This window comes from Prinia subflava, chromosome 6 (genome assembly GCF_021018805.1).
Source record: "Prinia subflava isolate CZ2003 ecotype Zambia chromosome 6, Cam_Psub_1.2, whole genome shotgun sequence".
In the NCBI taxonomy this organism is placed as follows: domain Eukaryota; kingdom Metazoa; phylum Chordata; class Aves; order Passeriformes; family Cisticolidae; genus Prinia; species Prinia subflava.
In genome coordinates, this window is record NC_086252.1 from 11,350,553 (window position 1) to 11,369,309 (window position 18,757).

General features: G+C 45.8%; 1 protein-coding gene across 1 annotated transcript in view; it reads left to right on the plus strand.

Moving 5' to 3' along the window:
• The window catches only part of PLCL1 (phospholipase C like 1 (inactive)), a 186,943-nt gene extending 170,865 nt beyond the window's left edge, over positions 1-16,078 (plus strand). The window contains exon 6 of the mRNA XM_063400231.1: positions 14,176-16,078. Coding sequence (XP_063256301.1) covers positions 14,176-14,358 — 183 coding nt within the window. The 3' untranslated portion in view covers positions 14,359-16,078. The remainder of the gene's footprint in view (positions 1-14,175) is intronic.
• The last annotated feature ends 2,679 nt before the right edge of the window (positions 16,079-18,757 follow it).

Here is an 18,757-nt window from a genome sequence, read left to right on the forward strand (position 1 = left end):
AACACACACAGTTTCCTCTCTTTTCTCCAGCCTTTACCACCTATTTGGGTAAAAAAATAGGACTGGAGGGGCCTGTGAGAAGCTGTGTGGTTCCTCATGCTGATGAATATTTAGCTGCAAAGGATGTAAGCTCTGCTCAGATATTTGGCATGGAAGGTGCTTGGTATGAGGATGCACTGTTTGCCATGGTGGTACCCAGTACCTGGCAGACCCAGGGACCCATCTGGCTGCTGGGGAAAGAGCTGATGGCCTGAGTAATTTCTGCCAATTTTCTCCTTTGCTCTTCTTCCTTCAGCACCACGGCTGTACTCCTATAGGTGTTTCACAATGGTGGGTTTAGGGACAAGACCCTCCTGCAGTCAATGTGGACCAAATGTATGACAGACCAAAAATGGAGGGTCGCTGAAGCTCATCCGGAAAACAAGCACTGTGAGGTGCCCTCCTTAGCCCTGGGTGATACCTTTCTGAGTTCTTGAATTTGACTAAAATAAGCCAGAGATGGATCACGAGCAGTCTTGTGATGTCTTTTATTTTGACTGATGTGACAAATTGCCAAAAGCCGTGGATCAGAGGCCAAACTGCTGGCTGCGCACGCAGGGTGAGGTGCATTGTGTTGTGGTGGGAGGCAGGGCCAAGAGCATGTCACTGTGGGTCACTGTGCCTGGCACCCCTTGTGCCAGGGCCACCTCAGCATCATGGGCTTTGAGCCCGGCCAAGGGTTGGCACACTGAGGTGCTGTGCATAGAAAACCACTTTTAGTGTCGGTTCACAATGGAGGCCTGACAAGAAGTTTGAAAGTCAGAATAGATGCGCAGCTCTCTCTCTTGCGTAGCCTGGCAGCTCAGTGAAGCCCTCTGCTTGGTGGTCTGTCCTAACTCCATTATCTCTCTGTGTCTCACTGTGATCTCAGTCTTTACTGTTTCTTCTCCTCAGCCTCCAATCCTGTTCCCTCTGCATTGCCCCAGTTGTATCATTTAAATTATGCCAGTGTGGGGGGCGAACCACCTGTGACCTCCACCCTTGATTTTGACTAAGCTTTGCATGTCTCTAACGCTGTCTCTCACCAAGACGTAGTTCCCGTGAGTTATTCCTCTGTATTTTGTGCACCTTTGCTCTGGGGTGGCTGTGTGGGACCTGGCTCTGCTCTGCTTGTGCCTTTGGGGCAGACCCATCACAGCCTGAGCCCCATCTGTGCCGCTCACGTCACTCTTCTCTGCCAGCCTGGCAGGGATTTTGTCACCTGAGTGTGAAGGCCAGCTTCTCCTGAGGGGGTGTGTCATTCAGTCCAAAGACTCTGCAGCTGGAAAAGTAATTAATATTGTTCAGGTGGAATACAAAGAGTGTTTGTTCTCTGAAAGCTGTTTTGGGCAGCAACAAGATTATCAACTATGAAGAGGTTATTTGAAAAATCAGTAGGTAGGGTTACAAGTTTCTTGAAGATCCACATCTTTTAAGGAAAACTAGCTACTCCTGCACATATGTGCTTGGGCAGAACTGCAGAACTGGGCTGCAAAGTTGGTGTTATTAAGGGGAGGCAGTGGGAAGAGGAGGTGTGGCGCGAAGGAAAGGTGGATGAATGTTGGTGGTGATTCCCCACCAGAGGAGGATTGCTTGGGTATAAAAGCTGGGTTGTTTTTTACTGTCCACTCTCTGGAAGAGACAATACAGGCAGAAACTGCAGGTGGCATAGGAAATTAGGCAACTTCTGGCACCACCCCCTCCCTCCCCTGCAACGGTGGTGGTTTTATCTGAGACATGCATATCAAAGACTGCTGTACTTGCAATGGAGTTAATTAACACAGCCTGGAAGACATGGAAATTGGGAATCTAGATTGTGCCCATCTGACAACGTGACCTTGTTCAGAGGAATTAAAAAGGCTGTAATGAAAGTACGAATTTCTGCAGAAATGCACACGTTTCTTGCTTCTATCTGTCAATGGCTGTAGTAACGAAGAACAAGAGCCAAGGACCCGCTGCCTGTGTCCGGTGTTCTGGATTGCCGTGTAACCCAAGGCGAGCTGCCAGCCCTGCCCGCAGGCTCAGGCAGGGAGGCAGTGCTGTGGGGCTGGAGCCTTTGCTCTGGGCCCTCAGGTGGCACTGGGTGAATGCCCCAAGCAGGGTCTCTGCCCTGAAGCCTGGCACTCACCGAGGGGCTTGGAGAGACCTTTTCCTTCCTGGGTTGGCAGTGGCCCAGACTGCCTTCCTGGATGTTTATTCATGCCACTGAAGGCCTCAGGGAACAGAGGGCTCTGCTTCTGAAGAATCCATGGTGGGTGTCCATGAGGGAGCCTCCATCCAGAGCCAGTTAGTGAATTTGTTGAGTATCAGGGAGAGACCAGGACACAGATTTGTACATGGCAAGAACATTAAGAGAGAATTGCTTGTACATTGCTTTTTTCCAGCATTTGCTTATTGTTAAATCTGTGCCATGCCATTCCCTGGGAGCTGCAACTGGTACTCACCTGTAACTGTTATGTTTGAATGGTGTGTGATAAGGGGTTTAACATCTTCTAAAATTTACTCTTATGGTATATTTGGAGCTCCTTACAGCTCCTGTCAGCAGATCACATACAGTTTCCCAGAGCTTACAAATGATGACAAGCTGACTGCCCCTTTTGTTGTGTGAATTATGTGCCAGCATCTACAAAACCTGCTCCCTGTGGGAGAATGGATATCTAATTTAGGATAGTTCTTTGGGGGAGCTCAGGAGGCGATGAAAGCTGCTGGTTGGATTGGAGCTTCCTCCTCTGCAGTTGTTAAGATGGTATTTGGGTTTTCCCTGGCACAGTCAGTGGCCTCATGAAATCTAGGCATATATTTTATAGTGGAGCAGTACCTGGCCCTTGTGTTTGGCTGAAGCTGGGGGCTGGCACGTCTCTGTGTGAATGCTGAGTCCTCACCTTCTTCCTCCTGAGCACTGATAGAAAACCTCTCTCCACATGTCAGAATGTGCAATTGTTAGCTGGGACCTTTGACTTCTTCTGTACTTGTGTGAGTATGTGAGTCATGGGAGCCGAAATCTGAATCCAGCAGGGAGGGATTGCACGACCTCCCTTGTTTCACTGTGCCAGTCTAGATTCCGTTACTGCCTCCTGACATTGAAAAGTGTTCACCCACACCACTACATATTCTGAGGGTTGTGGTTAAAGTAAAATGCTCTTTAACTCAATGGTGGTGTTGATTCATTTTTCCTGTCTGGAGCCACTAGCAGTAGAAGGCTGTGGAGTAAAGACTTCTGTGTTTACATGTGTGATTATTGGAAATATGGGTCTGCAGGGAGAGCTGGGACACTGAAAAGCCACAAACTGTATAAAGTGAAAGCTGTGGATGTTCAGTGAGAGCAGGCATTTGCTCTGCAGTTATTCTCCCCTAGATCTTATGGTAGACCCCATAGGCCCTAAATGCAGCAGGCATTTCAAAAACCTTGCACAGGAGCTCAGGAAATCAGAGGCCCAAGTACTTGTGGGCAGAAGTAAGCTTTACTGTAGGAACAATGGGTTGGGAAACTGCAATCTTATATTTTTGACAGCTGCAGTCTTCTTTTACCTGGGTCAGATGACTTGAAGTGTCAGGTGATGAAACCTGTGAGAGATAAAGGACACTTTCTTATGGGTCATTTCCCCAGGTACAGGTGGGATCCATTTGTGGAGAAAAGCATAGACAAAACCAGTGATTCATGTGCTGAGGCAGCTGCTGTTTATTTTTAGACCACAAAAAGAAAAAGATGGCATTTCTGATGTCAGAAAGGCTACTACATGAGAGCAGTCAGACTTCGAGGAGTAAGTTAAAAATGCCTGTTCAGTAGCTCTTTTTTCCAGTACCCTCTGTGTTACTGATAAGAGGTCTGGTATTGGCAGGAAGAGCCTGATTGATAGACTGATTGCTCTGAATGGTAATGATGGAGGTGATATTTGCAGTTAAGTTCTCACTCTTCCCTGGGTTCCACTCCTTGGGGTGGTGACCTAGGGATGCTGGTGTAGCAGAGGGGAGGAGCAGAGCCACAGGAAAGCACCCCAGGAAGTGTTTTCACCTTTTTGGGTGGTGGTGGCTGGATAAGCTGAGCAGCATAATTCAGCAGTCTGAGATAAACAGGCTGGGACTGGGGGCTGCCAGCAGCAGCAGAGCAGATTACTTCAGAGGGTAGCTCAGTGGTCTGATGCTGGGTAGTCTAAACTCATCTTCTCCAGTAACTGTGGAGGTATTACAGCAATCTGTAATAATGCCTTAAAATTTGAGTTCAGTTTGGCTGAAAAACCTCGTATTTTCTGTGGCATACTATTGTAATGGATTGTAAATTATGCTTGTTCAGTTTCCCTTATTGACATTTTGGGGCAATGAATTTGTAAATTAATACTACCCCTATCCTACATCACAAATGTTTGTGCTTGGCTCACTCAGTTTGCTGTGTGATTTCCATTCCCATCCTTCTAAAAAACAGAAACAGAGGTTTCTCACTTCCACCCAGGCCTGTTTCTGACCCCTGCTGATTTTCTCCTCCCTTCTCAATTGCTTTTGTTCAGTAGCTCTTTGCCTGCTGGGTCAGTCAGTGTTCTGCTTACAAAAATAACCCTATCTGCTCCTGTTTGTACTTCATTTCACATCTGCACTGGGAAGGCAGGGCTGGGATTCTCTTAGGAGAAAAAAGCCCTGCTAGCATGTGAGGCCTGTGGCTTCTGTGCCCACAGGAGCCTCTTTAACCAGTGGCTGGCAGAACATGAGCAGAGAGGGTGGCTCAGCTCTGCTTTTACTGAGCTCACTGTCCAGTCTCACCAGAAAACCTGCCTTTGGCTGCAGGGCACCAGAGTGACAGGGCTGATCCCTGGATAGGGTGAGGTGAATCAGAGCATTTGCTCAGGGATCCTGTAAAAACCTTTTCCCTCCTACTAATTAGGCAGTGGTTTGTGCTGTTTTTTTTCTTTTGGCACTTAACCCTTCATGTGATTTGGAGGCTTTGGTCTCAGCTTAAAGCTTTCTGCTTCAGCATGAAGTTGTTTGTGGCCTGTGCTGCTTGTGAACAAGCTAGAAACTGGCTGCCCACAGCTCCTAGCATGAAGGGAGCAGAGGGGCATCTTGTCCCATCTAGGGGAGTAGGAATAGGAGCTTGGATGGCTTCTGCACGTTCCCATGGCCCAGTCAGCCGGTGGTGTTGGCCAGCAGCCACTGCAGCAGCAGGATTTGTAAACCACAGAGTTGCTAAGGCACTAGTGCTTGTGGCAGAAAGGCAGAAAGGAGCAGAGCCTTAGGAGCTGCATGTGGGAGCAGTGCCGAGGGTGCTCTGTCCACAAACACCCTGCTCTGACTGGCACAATTTGATTTCATCTTGATTAGATTATTTCAGTTAGCATTAAGTACAACTGTCGGTATTTTTTTAGCTGGTATCTCCAGCCTTTCAAAGGAGAGCAGTGACTGTGTGACACTGCTGCAACACTCCCTCCCTCCAAAAAACCCGAACCAGCAGAGATGCATGTTGTCTTCAGTTGAAACAGAGTCAGCTCAGAGTTGGCCACTAAACCCTTTCCTGGTTCTGATGAACTTAAGGGACATTTTGCTGGCTACACTGCCGTGAAGGACATGATTTTGACGTTAACTGTGTGCTTGCAACCTGTGCATCTAACAGCCAGCTGTCAGAGGGCACCAGGGAGCAAGGGGTGCCAGCCAAATGTTTTGCTTGGGGATTGCCTTTCACAGGTCTTTCATTAGCTGCAAAACATCTCTTTTCCTGCAGCTGGTCCTTTTACTCAGAAAAATCAAATGCAAAAACAAAACAAAACAACCCCCCCCCCAAAAACCCCAAAAAACAACAACAAAAAAAACCCACCAAAAAAAACCCCCCAAAACCCAAAGAAAACCACAACTGTGCACTTTTCCCCTCATCTTTCTTCCCCTTGTTTCATTTTTCTGGAACTCTGTGGACCTTACTGGAGTTACCAGTTAGTGCTGGTATAAATACCTGTGAGAAATGGGGTTTTGTGATGAAAGGAGGACCGAAAAATAAGTGCCTGGACATACGGAGTCAATTTTCATTTCAAGGCTGTGTATCAAAAACAAACAGTGCCCAAATTTCTTCCAAGATGTGGGGTTTTCTTAGTATTAGTTGTGCAGTCCTGGGTTCCCAGCCAACCCTGTGATTTTAAACATATCTCCAGAAAAAAAGGCAGGTTCCTAGCATGGAGGGGTTGACAGCAAGTCCATGCGTTTGTGGCCGTGCTTGCAAACTGTCTCCCTGATGTAGTGCCTGAGGGACACAGGCAGCTGAACGGCTCAGCACATGGCTAACATCAAATTAATGGCATTATTTCTGAAAGCAAATTCCTGCTGCAGCACAGTTACAGTCAGTGTTTGCATTCATTGCTTTTGACAGCCTGATATAACATAACAATTTAAATGCCCATGTGAGACAGAAGCATAGGCATTTATTTTAAAAGTAAAAATAAAAGCCCACTCCTTTTATACATAAAATGCCTGCTCGAAGGAATAAATTAGTAGCCATACAGTGCAATTGATTTGCAAGAGCCCCTGGATTTCAGTGAAGAGCTTTTTTTAAAGATCAATAGGGAAGGCTATAGGATGAGTGTTTTTGCCACTTAGGTGTTCAAACAAATTCTTGGTGTTAACTCCTTGTAAGGCTTTGATCAAGGGTTTGGGCGGGCACTCAACTGACTGAGAGCAAGCTGGCCCTGTATGTCTTGTTAGGCAAATCCTGTAAGAGAATTACAAATACAGACCCTCTTTCCTAAGTTGCCATGGCTGCACAAAGCAGTGATATCCTTGTGCTGGCAAGGCCAGCAGCCAGAGTCAGGAGGTTTTCTAGGTATTTGCTTCTTTGGTATTTGCCTGACTGTTCTCGCTGAGGTTCTCCTTGTTTGTTCATTTCCACCTCCCAGGCTGCTCTCAGGGTTGTGTTTGCCTGTGGCACATAATTCAGGAATATACAAGTGATGGATTGGCAGTGTTGTAATAACTGGGAAACCTTGCCATTTAGATTTTAACTGCACCTTTCCAACAGCTGGAAAAGAAGGCAAGAAATGGTATGGGTGTGTTACCATGAGATTTCCTAGTTTGCTGAGCGTTCATATTAAGTTTTTGCAAAACCTTCTACTTAATATGAACGCTCAGCAAACTAGGAAATCTCATGGTAACATGGGTGTTTTTCAAGGGACTGCTATACCAGCAGAGACAGACAGTGTTCCCGCTTCCCAACCATTTATGTCATGCCACATGCTTTGGGATTGACAGCTTGGCTGTGCAATGAACTGTCACCAGCCTCCTAGAAAACTAACCAGGCTCATGCAGAACAGCTCTGGAAATCCCTTTAGGTCATCCTCCCCAGTGCAAACCTTTGGCGTGCAACACAAATGGCAAGTGAAATCGGTGTAAAAGTTTTGGTTTTTTCATGGGATGGCCCAATATTGAACAGCTGTCAGATTGGTCTAGTTTGGGAGTTTAAACAAAAGTAATTACAATCAGATGGAACTGGTATTCAGGTAACGTGAATATGGTTTTTAACACACCACATTTGCATGGTTAGAATCAGGCTCCATCCCTGGGTCAGACTACCCACCTGCAGTCACATATCCACTGGGTGTGTACAGCCCATGGTGTGTAATGGCATTCGAGCCCCAAGTGAGGTGAACATTTGGTCTGTGTTACAAGTCGGGGCCATTCTAATTTCTGCTTATTTTGCTCATTATTTATTTATTTATTGTAATGCACTTATTAATTTTTATTAACTTCCTCTGTGTCCCTTTGCTATGATATCTGAACACCTAGAGAGATCTGTGTCTCAAAGAGGACCAGGCTGATCCCCTGGAACCTGCTGGGCGCTTAGGGCGAGCTGTGGTTGAATGAACTTGCACTCAGATTCCTGCCCACTTTCCCTTGAACCTCTAAGAGACCTTTCTGCTTTTGTATGGGACCAGATTGTTTCAGAGTTGCCTTGTGAATTTTCCCAGCCACCTGGAGTAATGCTGGTGTTGTGCTCTCTCTCTTACAACCGGCTGCACTGAAGAAGGGACTGTGCTTTGTAGATGGTATTTGCAGAGATAGCAGCTGCTTTGCCCCTGTCCCAGCAGCTGTCCTTAGGTTAGGTGCTTGCTGGCAGGAGGCTGCTGCCTGGGATGTGCCACCTTGGGGCTGAGTGTCTTGGCCAGGCAGTGAGTGTCCTCAGGGCCTTGAGTGCTTCTTGCAGGTGTGGTTTTGTTTTTGGGGCTCGTGCAAATATCAGGTGCAAGCAGGATTTTTTCCCCCCAAGTAAAACAGTTGGGACATACAGAGCAGTCAGGGCTGGTTCTGTGCTTCCTGGTGCTTTTCCTGGGAAAAGGAGCTTGGGTTTCTACCTGCTCAACATTGCTCCCTGTGCAATGAGAGACAGGCATAGATAAGCTTGGAGCCAGCATCCATATGGCTGATTCATGAAGTAAATGGAGAGGAAAAAAACCCCAAAAAAACAGATGACATGAGGAATAATTTGGGTTAGATACAGAATGAGTAGAAGGTTGTTCCTGTTAAGTATCCATCTCCTCCTCTTTGTCACCATCGTCAGCCTTGCTCCCCTAGGTGTCCCAGCTGCTGGCTACAGTGCGTTGAGCAGACCAGCCCTACAGCTCTGACCTTGTAGCTTGGCACAACCTTAGATCATTTAATTTGGTTTTTATCATGTAACCTTGTGTCAAAACTGCACACAATCATCTATTGCACAGTAGTTATGCTTTGCTGCTCTTGCTTACAGAGATTTAGCCCTTGATATATAATGGTGATTGCCTTTCCCTGGGTGGATGTTTTCTTTTCCATACACCTCAGATCTGTTCTGTATGTGATATAATTGATTCTCAGTTGTTTCCTTCTTGCAAATTTTTGCTAGACCCTGCTTTGGGAAATGGGAGAGAAGGTCTCTGGCTGTCAGTAACATGCTGATATACCAAAATGAGATGCTCAGTTTGATGTCTGAAATCACCAGCACATCCTGCAAAATGTGATGACTCAGGTCCTAGCGAACGCTCGGTCGGAGTGCCTGATTTACTCAGTGTCAAAGTTGTTGCTGGTTTCAGCTAGGTGGAAACCAGCTCTTGCATGTGGTTTACAATGGGTAAGTGAGAAGCTGTGCCCAATACCCAGACCTTAAATGATACACGGGTAGTACAAGGAATGCCATTTAAGTGCCATCTTTTATATTTATGGCCTTTTTATTTTCCTGGCAGGAAGTGAGTTTCTGCTGTGCAAGGGTTTAAAGATAAATTGGCAAGTAACATTTGGACCCTGCTTTTCCTGTGGTGTAACTCATTTTTGCAATCCTTTATTTTTCAATGTGTGAGAAGTGATTATAGCTTTGTGTCTAATCTTTGTGTACAGTAATTTTTCATGCCAACATGTGCATTATGATCTCTGTCACAGACAATAAAGCAAAGCTGTTGACAAACTATCTGCAGTAATAATGAAAAGGGTGGGTTTTTACAGTCTGCACTGCTCCAGCAACACTATGTTTTTGGAGTAGTCTGCTCTGAAATGTGAATGTATCATAATCAAATTCAAATCAATTGTTCCTACATTTAACTTTGAAGGAGGCATGGAAAAATATCTGCTTTTTGTAATAAGTTTAACATAACAGTCTAATCTCTTCATTAATGATTTCCTACCCAAGATTACATTTTCAAAGCCATATGCGATCATTTAATTGTGTGCCTCCTTATTAATATTAAATGCAATTAGTCCTACTATGACACTTGAAAATGCACCCCTTGCAGTAAATGCTGCCTCCACACAGAGTATCCCATTGTGAGAGCAGCTCTCCAGCATTTGGAGTCCCTTGGCACAGATTGTTGGCGCTGTTGCCGTGCCTGTGCTGCCTCTGAAATGCGGAGTGCCGCGGTGCTTGGGGCTGCTTTATTTGACTGTGCCTGGCTTTTTCAGGCACCCGCTGGCATCCACTGGAAGCCTCTGGAGAGAGGAGATTTTATTTTGTGATTAAATAGTAATGAAAGAGCTTGATTCTTTGAGAATAGGTTTAAAAATAACAGTAATATCATGAACATGATGTGAGATGGGTGTTAAGACCTCCGTTATTTGTTTGTATTTACTCAGCCCTTGAGGATTGAAGAGAAAAGCTCCCATAATGTGCTGTCAGAGAATGTGTCTGCTCAGGAGATAAGCAACTGTCTGCTTTAGCAAACAGCAGATTAGAAAATGGCTTTCACAGCTACTGCTTCAGCCTCCCTGGAAACACAGCCAGTTTGGAATGCCAGGAAAGCCCCATTGCTCAGCATGGGATTTTCTGTTTCACCCGGAGCAGTGCAAGGTGCTCTCGTGGGGCACTGCCAGTGCAGTTCTCTCCTGCATGGGCCCAGTCTTGGCCTTCAGGGTCCTCCTGCAGCCCCTGGTGCTGCTGTGGGAGCTGCCAGCCCAGAGGCTGCGGGTGCTGCCAGTGCCATAACGGTGGCCCCAGTGCTGCATTGTCCACAGCCTGGCCTGTGTGTTGCAGGGTGTTTCCTGGAAAGCATAGAAACAGGAATTGTTAGTGTACATGCCCATATATTTATATTTACGTAGAAATATACATGCAACGTATGTAAAAGAAATAATATTATGAGGTTGAACACAAAATGGTGCTACTAACCTAACCTAGCTTTTATTTTCCCCAGTGCCAGAGTGGGTTGCTGTTGGATATAGAGCTGTCATCTTGACTCATAAAAACTGTAGTATTTGATTTGTAAAAAAACAACTGAACCTATTACTCTATGGAATTTGTCCCATCTGTAGCCATTACCAGTGTCTGTCTGGAGCCACTTGTACTTCTTAAAGCCTTTCATGGCTTGTCATGGGAACGGAACAATATTTAGAACTATGTCAGATTATGGGTTTTCTAAGCAGTATTAACCTGTCAAGGTAAAAGCTTATAATCTTGCCGTTGCTTGACAAGCTGCATTATTTGTCCTGTAATGTTAATTTGTGCTGGGGCTCTGCAGTTAGCTGTAGTTAGGTGTATGAAACCTGACTTTTAATGTTCCCTAAGGCTAAATAAAAATAGACCCCTTGATCAGTTCCTGTTAGAACACTTGGTTAGTCTCTTCTGGCTTAATTCACTGTCCTGCCAAATGTTGAGGTTAAACTTTCTCATGAGTATTTATTTTCAGAAAGGCTGATGATAAGCAGAAGGGAGATAGATGGATAGATGCTGAAGTGGACAGTCATGGTCTCTCCTTGTGTTGAAGAGAGATGCTTTGTTTGTAAGGGCACACAGGAAGGTTCTGTGCACAGAGATGATCACAATGACTGGTTTGTGAAGGTTGTTTCAATGCAATCATGCTTGTAAAGTTTACTCTAGCTGCTATCCAGTATTTAGTTTGTTAAGTGTTGACACAATTTTGCTGACATTCTTCTTAAGTGGATTATGCTCACAGCCAGTTTTTCAAAGCAAACAGATGGCTTTTCAAACGGAGCACGCACACACATTTTTTTTAATGGTGTCTCTAGAATTATGACAGTTCCGTCAGAGGGGGCTAGTTTGTCGTTAATTTTCTCATGACAGATGATTCAAAATAATTTTTGCTTCTTCATCCTGCTCAAATGAACCAGCTGTTTAAAAATAAGAAGCACAAGGAGACATAAATCAATTGGTCTGTACATGAATGGAATTGCACTATTTTGGTAAGTCCACTTCTGTTTTTAGATCACTATAAAGAAAGAATGTCTTCAAAATATTGGAAGTATGTTCAGGAGGCGTGTTTCTTCTTGGAACATGAAGACATGTTGTGCATTGCTTCAGACAAAATCTGTAATCTGAATTGCCTGGTTACTCAAATGTGAAATCAGAATATGTATGAGGGAGTGCGGGTGGCTTGGCACTTCACGTGGGGTGCAAAGTCCCTTGGCTTCTGGGCACTTTGGATGTGAGTCTTGGCAGGGCAGACTCAGGCTGTGGTCCTCCAAGAGGTGCCTCTAATCCCAAACAGCATCCGTCCATGCGTGTCGCAGTCCCTGGACAAACACAGTTTGTGGGCTGCCCTGGGAAACATTTCCAAGCTTTGCCCTCACTCTGGAGAGGAGTTGCTTCTTGCACTAAGGGGTTTTTTCTGTTCTGGGACATGAACACACAGTGCCAGGTTTTGGCCTGGAGAAGTTAAGGCTGCAAAGCATGGTCACACTGATTTTTCCCTGTTTGATGGTGAATTCTTTAGTGTCTTTGATCCTGTGTGCATAAGAAGTAGCAGCTAGGGGTATTTCATCCTAAAACCAAACTATTTAAAACTGCATTTGTGCAGTTTGAAGAGATGGAAGATATATTGAGGAGATACAACCTTTCTGATAATATTATCCTGTCATTAATGATATGTACTTTGTTCAAGTGGCAGTGTTGTCCCTGTCACTATCCCCGTGCCATTTGCAGACAGGAAGGGACACCAAGGTGGGCTGGGTGCTCCAGGCAGCTCTGGGGCTCTTGAATTCCTGCCTGCTGTCTTTAACCATAGGCAAAACCTCTGACATAAAAGCAAGCTCACAGCTATGAGAAATATCTGCTGCATAAATTATTCTTGTTTTGTTTTTTCATACCATGCCTGCTGACTGGATCCTGAGCTCTTTGTCTGTGTATTCCCCTAACTGTCATGCTGCCGAGACACAAATCCCTTCAAAGGAGCTTCATAGCAAATGGCACAGAGCTGCTCATGCAGTCCCAGTGCTTTTTGTTATTCTCACACTGAGCTGTGTTCCCAGCATCTGGATGGTGATTTGCATCGTTCAGCGGGGACAAATTCATGGCACAGGAGATGAGGCAATCACGTTCTCAGGCACAGGCTGCTGTCCCTGGGTGACGTGGTGTCCCACGTGGTGTTTACCAGAGCTGCAGCCTTGCAAGCCACCATTGTTTCTTGGTTGTGAACACTGTGTACAGGGGCTCAGGCCCTGTGAGTCCAGTGCCAGGCGCTGGCAAACAGGGAACTGTGCTCATCGTGTAGGATAAATCCTTCCTCTTAGCTCTGGGGACAGGGAGAGCAGAGACGCTCCCATTGCTGGGAGGTGTCACACTGTGACTCATCCAACACACCTGATTTGTTTTGAGAACTCGAGGAGGGGCAAGTGATCAGTCACCCCTCCAGTGACCCCACGGTCCTACTGTAGTGTCTGTTGTATCCTGTGAGGCCCAACAAAGTACCTGTGATTTGCAGATCAGGTTGGGTGGCAGAGGTCTGAACAGGACATTTCAGTGGAGGTATTCCTAATGAATCTGAGTGTAACCAGCTGCAGCATGTGCTGTACTTCAGGTTGTACCTGGGGTGACATTAGGAGAGAGGAGCTCAGGTTCTTACTGGTACTGAATTTTGAAAACCAGATGCATCTCCTGACTTTTATTTATTTGTATCCTGTAGCTCCAGAATCTTGTCACTTCACAGCACTTGAGATATCCATATTGCATAAATATTCATTTTGGCATTTCTGAACCCCAACTCCTTAATACAAATTTCATGTAACACATTTTTCCTGATTGTTACAAATTGGATTGACATCCTGTTAGTCACCTCACGTTTACATGCTCTTAGAAGATACAGAAGCAGCGTGTTGTTCATGAAGTCTCATTCCCATTGGCCTTCTCGAAGGTCCCAAACAAAATGGTTCAGGATTCACTGGAGTGCTGTGGGATGATGTGTTTCATATGGCCACAGCCTCCTGTGCTCAAGGGGGGCCCAAGGCTGGGTATCAAATCCAGGTGCAAGGAGGGGTGGGTTATCAAGATCTCTCAGCTCCTAAGGGACCTCTGGCTGGGAACACACTGTCATTGCCATGTGGGATCTGATGCCAGGGAGCAGGGTGGGAGCAGTGGCATGGGGACAGGGGTGCCATGTGCCATCACTGCCTTGGCCGTGGCAGGACCTTGCTGTTGACTGTGGAAGAGGAAATGCCTTCACCCGCAGCCTCCTTCAGTTCTGGCTGAAATTGCCTCCCAAGGGTGGTGACATGGAGGTGCAGGCAGTTTGGTGCCTGTCCCACCCTGTCCAGCACTGGCTGCTGCCTTCCTCACTGTGCTGGCACCAAGCTGCAGGAGGGGCTTCAGTCCTATTTCCAGGGGCAGAGATGATTTGAGATGGGACCTGGGACCTGTAGGGACACAGGAGCAGTATTGCTGCTTTTGGTCCTGAGCAATGTGTGCAATCGCTGACTCTGTGCTGCATGTCTGTGCATCCCCAGGGCCAAGGAGATCTCTTGAAGAACGCCAAGAACGAGGCTCTGGAGAACATGAAGCAGATCCAGCTGGCGTGCCTGTCATGTGGACTGAGCAAACCTGGGAGCGGGCAGGCGGATGCCAAGGCAAAACGGTGCCTGGAGGCAATACAGGAGAAGGATACTGGAGATGAGAATGGGAGGCTGTGAGGAGAGGCGGAGCTGTTGCTGCATTTGTCACAGATTTCAATAACTCTAAACTATTTTTTTAAAGCATTTAAAAATTCACACAGGAGCGCCCTCTACAGGGTGTGATAGTATTAAAATCCTCACAATGTCAGTATTTTAATGCAGTTAATTTATCCAAGTTAAACTCTGGTAGTGAGATTTCTAATGAAGCCAAGCTGTATGTATGCAAGTGCGTGTGTGTGTGCGCACGTGCATATCCTGTAGACACCCTTTCATGCATTACATTAGCCATTTGCTAATTTATTCCTTTGTCATCTTTGAATAGGCCTGTTCATTCTGAAGATCAAAACAAATTGAGAGCACTTGTATCAGTTTTGGGCTTTATTTTACTCTCCAGCTTTTATCATTTTAGTTGTAGGTTAGATTACTGTTATGCTGTTTAAACAAACAAACACAACTCAACAAATATCACTGACAGCTGTTTTTGTGAGGACAGAATTGGTGGTTTGCTGCAGATCCTGAAGGTGATTTTTAGTGAACAATTACAGCCAAGTAAACAGGATATTAAATGGTCGAAGTTCCTAGGTAGATTATCAGTAGATTTGAGGTGTATTTTTTGCTGAATTTAGCAAACTGCTCTTCAGGGTACACCCAGACAACACTTACTAACCTAAGAACTAGCTAATTTATTTTATTCCAGCAAAATATTGCTACCTTGTAGATCTGCAAGGCAACTACATTCTTTGCTGATAGGCATTAACCTGAGTAATAATGATCATAGCTAGTCAGCCCTGTAATGATGGGGAGAGCTGTGAATACCCATTGGTGGTCATGAACTCTGAAGGTGACCTTCAGGCCGTTCTGAAACACCCAGTGGTGCCAGTATTAAAGGAAGGTTTTCCAGATTTCACAAAATGTGAGCTTTAGTGCAAGACACGTGAGAGGTCAGTCCTTGCTTGCCACCTTCTGCATGGATGTCAGAGTCAGCTGGATGAAGCAAGCGGGCTCTGGCCTCATGCTGTGCTAGAGACTTAAAAGCAGGGCTGAAGAACTGCTACCGGTGTAGTGTAGAGAAATAGCTTGGGGAAAAGCAGGATGCCAGCATTTTTGTGCAGCACTACAAATATCCTGACACATGTCATGTGTTTGGGGTAGTTGTGAGAATTGGCTGCCTCTTTGTGCCACTGTAGAAAGGAGACAGAGAATGTCCCGAAGCAATGCATCCTCATCCCTCCCGTGCCCGGCCCACGTGTGCTCACAGCATTCATTTCAATCGTTTAAGTACTGTGCTTGAGTGGAGTATTTGTGTTACCTTTAACAGGACTAAGTGTTTTATGGTTATAAAAAAGACTATATTTATTTAAAGCATTGCTTTTATTTTTAAAAGCTACTTTTTAAATTAATTTGATTAACAAATATGCTAATTTTCTGAACTTAACAAAAAATAATTGCGGAAACTTTGATCATTGGAAAATCTTATATAGCTATTGTGTTAAGTTATTTTTGACTTCTTAATAACACTATTATGTTCATGTTGCACATTACTGAGAGAGTAAAGCTATGAAACAACTTTGACCCATGATTCTGCAGTGATTTAACACATGATCCTGGATAAAGTTGGGTTAGAGTGTGTAAGTTGCTTGAGAGAAGGTCCTGCTCTAACAGCAGCTGTGTTATTGCAAAGGTTGTAACTCGGGTGCCTTAAATACTGTTTCAGTAAAATTTGCCATACTTGTTCAGATCCAGCCCTAAATGCTCTGTGTATCTCTCCATTAGATTATGAGTGTGTTTTCAGACTTCACTGAGGTCTGGAGGAGTGCCTTTCGTGTTTGAGACAAAGCATAAAGCCTGCATCAATGGTGTAAGTGTGCGTGTTCACGTTTTGCCCTCTCGGGTTATGTTTGTGCAAAAACAACACTTGGCCTTCACTACTGCAGTTAGGGATGATGGAAACCATTACCCCGGCACCATCACCTGCAAAGGATCAGCCTTTGGAAAGCATCTCTCTCAGAAGGGAGAGGTTATTTCAGGAAGGGTGAGTGGCTTGCCTCTTGGTGCTTCATTTAAATCTAGAAACATCTCGATTTTCTCAATCTAAAAGGCTGTCCTAATGTCTGTACAGGAACTCCTGGCAAAATACCTCTCTGATGTTAGGAACAAATGAAATTACAGAGAGAAGAGATTTCTTTCTGTGCTCACATGTACGGGGATACTACACAGCTCCCACTCCGGATGCGTTAGGAGAACCCAATAGAAATGGGTGGATGGAAATACCATAGCATGCACACACACCTTTCATGCCATGTTTAGCACTCATGTCATGTCCTGTGCCACAGTCATGCATTCTGTGCCAAAATACAGGAGCAGAGAATTTGGGGCACCCTGGATTGCCCCAGGCAGGTGGGACTATTCCTGGTGCTGGAACCCAGAGCCCTGCAGCTGGAGCAGCTTCACCCTTCCTCCTGCACCGAGAGAGGGGCTGGCAGCAAAATCTCACCTCACCTTCCTCTGAGCTCTTCTGAAGTCACTGGGAGTGGAAGTGAATGATAAAGTGGTAGCTGGTGTAACTAAAATTCAGCCTTGAGGGAGAACACTTTCCCTTGAGGGGAAAGTCATATCCAGCATCAGCAACAAACGCACACAGGGGACTGAGTGCCTGGCCTTTTTGGGAAGTGTTTCATGGTGAGCCTGGCTTCTTGCAGTGGAACAACAGCCTTCTCTGGCCCTCTGCTGGTATGATTTGCCTGATGTCCCACATGAGTGGGTGGCTATTATCTGTATCCCTTCTATGGACGTTTGGCAGTTATGTCAGGAAGGTGTTACAGGCTTTTGCAGTTGTTTGCAGCATAGCTGAACAGCTAGAAATTGGAGAAGCTCTCAGGGACTGGTGTGGGGAGCTGTCTGCTGGAAGGGAGCTCAGAAGTGAATCTACCTGGGTTCTCTCTGCCACTGAGTCCTCCATCTTTATAGTATTTGTTTTCTCTCTGTACTTCTCTCAACTGTAAGATAAGACTGATGATGTTTTCCTTCCCAGGCACAGATCAGTTAAACATTTTTGGAAAACCTTTGAGTTTTCTCTTGCTCTCAGGAGAACAACCAGGCACTGTAACAGCAGTGTCTGCCAAATCCTTCCACTGCTGGTGAGCACAGGTGAAGCAGCACAGTCACCACTCCCAGGGGCCTTGGTTCCTCCAGGGATCAGGGATGTCTTGTCCACGTGCTTGTGTGTCTGACCCCTACCAAACTACACCTTTGTTCAAGTGTGGCAGAGGGGCAGCCACGTCAAAGGTTTTAAATTCCTGCAGGTTTCCCAAGCAAGGATGGGGCAGGCAGCTCAGGGAGGCCCCAGCAGCACTTTCCGTGGGGCACTGGGCCACTGTGTGACCTGTGACGGGGACACTGGGGCCCAGGAGAAAAAGATGGATGCAGAGGTTTCACTTGGATTTTGCTGCTTATGTACATGCATGAAGGAATCCAGCCATAAAGCATGGGAAGAGGCTGAACTACTCCAGGTGTTCACAGACCCGATTAGTCTTAAATCAGCAGGAATAGTTTTTACCAAATTTCACGTGCTGGCATGATCAGCAGGACTTGATCCCTTTCACCTCCCTTTCCTGAACTGGGCATGACTTAAAGCACCTTACTGTTCTGCTACTTTCTGTATCATTTTTCATGTGTTTAGTTCCCTGTTTTTAAAGGGATAATGCAGCTTCCCAGTGCAAAGAAAGTGAAAGGTTTGTTCCCCTTTCTGAGATTCATCTCCCAAAATACATTATCAGATAATTGCATGCATAGAGAGCACTTTCCTGTATGATATTCCATCTCTTTCACCTCTCTGTTCAGACTAAAACATTAGGTCATAGCCTTCTTGGAGTCGGTCCCACTCCTACATGGATAGACAGCAGCCTCAGGCAGGGGACTAACTCAGGAAGCTTCAGAAAAAAAGGTGAGGGAGTGACAGGAGCAGTGTCTTCAGGTTTCCACCACTTGCTGTGGGGCTGAGTATGGTGGCCCTGGCTCCTCTCTCAGGAGCAGCAGGTGAAGTACACTTCCAATAAAACCAGGATTTGGGTCTTTTTGGCCCCTCTCCCTGCCCTAGGTGGGCATGAAAAGCCATTGGTTTCCATAGCACCGAACCGGTGAAGCTGTCTCCAAACTGCCACAGCTGGGGAGCACTGCTGCAATGCCTTTCACGGGTCCAAAGCACGAGTGCTCTTTGAGACTGTTCTGGCATGGCCCTGGCAGGTTGCCTTTGCACAGTCTCAGGCTGAGCAATCTTTCATTTGCTTTCCACAGCAAGTTCCTGAAAAAAGGTTTCCTTTTTGAAGTGATGTTGTGGACTTTGTGAGTTCAGTGACCAAGATGTGACTAACCCTGCCAGAAATGTGATGCAAGTGCTGTCTCACCAGCTGTTCCTCTG